This window comes from Egretta garzetta, unplaced genomic scaffold, assembly GCF_000687185.1.
Source record: "Egretta garzetta isolate BGI_Z169 unplaced genomic scaffold, ASM68718v1 scaffold447, whole genome shotgun sequence".
Lineage (NCBI taxonomy): Eukaryota > Metazoa > Chordata > Aves > Pelecaniformes > Ardeidae > Egretta > Egretta garzetta.
Window position 1 is genome coordinate 776,701 of NW_009260397.1, and position 4,335 is coordinate 781,035.

General features: G+C 40.9%; 1 protein-coding gene across 1 annotated transcript in view; it reads right to left on the minus strand.

Moving 5' to 3' along the window:
* Positions 1–2,551, minus strand: part of LOC104130099 (T-box-containing protein TBX6L) — a 13,030-nt gene extending 10,479 nt beyond the window's left edge. Inside the window, exon 1 of the mRNA XM_009643102.2 lies at positions 2,242–2,551. Coding sequence (XP_009641397.1) covers positions 2,242–2,257 — 16 coding nt within the window. The 5' untranslated portion in view covers positions 2,258–2,551. The remainder of the gene's footprint in view (positions 1–2,241) is intronic.
* Between the last annotated feature and the right edge of the window lie 1,784 nt (positions 2,552–4,335).

The following is a 4,335-nucleotide window of genomic DNA, read 5'->3' on the forward strand; positions in this document are numbered from 1 at the left end:
GCAACCAGCTTCAGCAGGATTCTGCAGTGGTGGATCCGTTGGTAGGATCCACTTTGGGTTTTCTTTGCAGAGCCGAAGGCTGGCTTGCAAGGCACTTCAAGTTGACTCCTAGTTTGTGCCTACGTGACTAATGCCAAGACTCTCGTACACATCTTCCCCACGAAGATGCCCGCAATGTTGGAACTGCAGCACAAGGAGGTTTGTGGCAGGGTGTCCAAGCACTGAACTGAACACATTAGATCTGTACTTCCATTGTTTCCTCTTCTATGTAACTTATTTTTATTTTAAGTATTATTTGAAAGAGATTTAAACATTCTCCAAGAATTTTAGTTCTAAGCTATTTTTAAAGTTTTCATTATTATTATCATTGTGTTGGTAACACCACATGTGGCACATTTTAAAACATATTCCTTATGCCAAGATTAGGTTGAAAAGGAAGATAGTCGCTGTAATAAAGGCACTGAAAATTAAGAGATCTTCAATCTATTTCATGCTTGATTTTAAAGTCCTTGTACAAGTAAGTGCAGTTTGTCCTTCAGTTTCTGTATCTAGAATAGGCTGTACATATCCTTTTCCTATCTTGGAGATGGAAAGAAAAGAAACAGAAATGAGAGTGAATTCAGTAATGCTTGGGGGGGGGCTAAAATCTTTGGACAGAAGATGGTAGAGTATAATCCACTGACCTGAAGCAGTCCCTCAATTAATTGTCAATGGTATGATGTCAGAAAATCTGTTGCAGTCTTCCCACAAAGTATGGGATAGAGTTTGCAACACTGGGAAAACTCCAAGGTAAAAGGTAGGCTTCTTACCTTCCCTATAATTAGTTATTATTACATTCACTGCTGTTAACTTCTCAGTGAAGAAGTCCAACACTAACAGCTATCCAGTGTCCACAGGGAAGAAATGCACATAAATATATAAAACTTTCTAAGAAATTAATCTTGCCAACAACAACAAAGAACCCCATGTCCTCTGATCTCATAAATGTCAGTAGAAACACCCAAACTCTCTGGAGGGAACCTCATTTCTCGGAACCAGTAAGCTTTTTGGCAGTAACATAAGTACAGTGTTTCTACAAATGCAGTGGCTTCACCTCTCAAATGCACCCAGTCATCACCTGGAGTATTTCTGCTGTGTGGGGTCATACACCAGAAACAGCTCAGTAAGAAAAAGGGGCGACTTCTGCAATAGTTGGAATCTTTAACGTGATAAAATACCGTAATACAGTCTGTGATTTTTTTCACTGTTGCTCTTTTGCTTTTCAAGTAAAAATTCTCTTGAAGTGGCAGAAATCAGTATGAATCAGATCAACACAGTATGGACTTCTTTATAAAAACCCAAAACAACAGTGAAGGTGGAAATCTTCTGAGTCATTGCACATGTATTTTGCTTATCAATGGAATAACACATTGCAGAAGTAGAGAAAGGAAGCTGAGAATACCCAGTCACCTCTAACGCGCACGTGAACTGCATACCTAAACCAGGTAAATAGTTGTTTCCTGCCGATGCAGAGTAAAACCCAAGACTAACTTTGGGTTTCAGTTACTGACAAATGCAGTACCGCTGGGCTGGCCCTTAAGTTTCCCAATGCACATCTGTCATTGGGCCCAATCCAACCATGCCCCACACAGAAGAGGTTAACAACATCCTATGAGATGGACTGATGAAGAAAAACATAAATAAAATCCTAAGGGAATCACAAAAATCCTGTGTTTGGGCATCAACCTGGTAGAGGTGGGGTACGTCTGCTTGGGGTTTATACTTTCAAAGGGCGGAGAAAAAACAAAAGAAAAACCAGACAGTTTGTATCAGAACTAGTATTAGCAATATAACAAATATTTCCAAACCTTCTGTGGCCTTCAACCTGAAGGAACTCAGGGTACTTTGCAGACTATATACGAACAACACCTCTAGCTTTCAGTAAACGATCACATTGCACAAAGTGATACGGATAAGGGAGTTTTGGGCACAATTGTGAGTAAACCTTTGCTACCTTACAAAAGATCTTCCAAGGCTCACAAAGAACACCCAAACCCACAATTTCTCATCTATTCCCAATAAAAAAAACAAAACCAAAAACAAACCCACATTTTAGAAATCCTCTCGAGCCACATGCACACTACTGTAAATACTGGTAACCCTTCAGGAGCACTTGTTCTCTTTACAAAATTATTGTATGTTCTTGGCATAAGTCTAGGATCTTTCCGCACAATAAGGAAAAGGAGGGAGTCCTTTACCTACCTGGTAAAGCTTGCATTTTTCCATGTACTGTGGAGTCTAGGAGGTTGCACGGCCAAAAGAGCCACCAGAGTTCTTACAAGGGGAGCCAAAATAGTCCAGTTCAAAAGCACATCTGATTTCCTGAAGCAAGTAAAAGCCCTTCCTTCTGAGATCCAGTGTCAAGAGTGACCGGAATGAGGATGGGACTCCAAGCGCAGCTAGCCAAGGTGAGTTCCTGTTTTATGGAGGCTAATGAGCAGGGAGGAGCTTCTCGCCAGGGCTGTCCCCTTGCGATCCTTTGATGTCCAAAGGGACAAAGAGAGGAAGGATCTGCAGCAATGGCTGGGCTAAGGGAAGAAAATCAAAGAGAATTAACATGGCTTTGACATACAGGAAACCCTACAGGGGAAATGCACCTTGATTTACTGCTAACGCACTTTTAAACAAATAGAGACAAGACCAAAAACATCAGTTGAAGACTTACCTACAAAACAAAAAAATCACTTAAATAGCAAGCAGGAAAAATTTCCTTCTGGGTATTCCAAGGATTTGATATAATTTTAATCTCCAAAGTACAGAATCATTTTGCTCTTGATTTCTGGTATCAGAATCAGGACTGTATTGTGCTTGTTCCTTCCCAAGTGGGTGATTAACAGCCTGTGGTAAAGTTTGCTCTCATGACTGGGATGCTGCAGCAACACATTCATTCACCAACAGATGTCTTCTCCACTAACAGAAACACATTTGATGATATAACGTTACTTACCGAGCCAATCTCTGTTCACAGGCTTTAACTGCACAGTTAATTTTCCTATTGTGCTGATTTTCTATGGCAGGGTCCTCACCTTTGCATCAGATCTGTTCTAAAGCTCAGGACTGAGGCTGCTCTACATGCAGTATCTTTTCAGCTGAGCTTCATGAGTGAAAATTAAAATTATTTAATGACACAGCCATACTAGCATATAATTTTACTGGCACCAAACTACTTTGGCTGGCACCTTCCAGGGCTAGTGCAAGTGATCCAAGAGTGTCATGGTGGATCAGGCACTGGTTTTTAGGCCTTGTTCAAGTCACCACTCTTACTGAAAGGAAGGCTGAGCAAAAACTGAAGGACTTGAGCATTTTCCCTTAATTAGTTTATTCTGCAAGTGTGACCATTAGCTTTTGTACTTACAAGTGCTTACAAGTGCTAAGAGACAGCAATCAAGTCTCATGCTGCAGGGCACAGAACAGCCACTACACCTCAGTGAAGAAGGGAGTTCTATGCATTCATGTACAGAAATTGCTATACTAACATTTAAAGGTCAAAGATGTTCAAAAGAAGGAGGTCAAAAGCAGGATATTGGTCTCAATGGGCCCATGTTGGATCCCACACAGCAAATTCAGGAGCTCTGTTCATTTCAAAGAGCATTGCTATAAGGCTGCAGCTGATTCACGGTCTAGTTTTGCTCCCAAATACAATAAACATTTATTTATTTTGTCAGTGATGTTATTGGGCCATCTGATCTTTAGTCTGACATGCAAAACATATTCTGAATTTATTTAGTCAGTTTCTATAACCAAGCAACATCCCTTTAGTTCTGCTTTTACTGCCTTTTGGAGCAGGCAATGCAAGGACATGCAAAGAGGACAAAGGAGTTTAAACAGAGGAGGGACAGGCTCTTTTTCAATAGTATATTGAATTTTAGTCATCCCAGTACTAGGCAGGGAGAGAAAGGCCAATGCTTGGAGTGGCAGGGAAGAACATTTAAAAGAAAGGGGTTGAAGAGTTCAGAAAGTCCTGAGGAGGATTTTATATGAGGATCCTGGCACCTTTGAAGGACCACATCCAGCCTTCCTGACATTCCTTTAAAACTACTGGATAATACAGAACACCACAGACTCTTCTCCTTCAGCTAACCTGGGGACATCCAGAACTGGGAAGTCTCAGTAACCCTGAGCAGGAGACTGTAATGTGGTGGAGCAACATCAACTTGTAATTCACCTGGAGTTTATTACAAATGAGGAAAAATAAATTGGAAGGGAAAAGATCAGCTGAAAATGGTATCAAGGTCAAATCTCCCCTGCTTGTACTTGCACAGCCGCTACCAGACATAAAGAAAACAGGACGCAGAA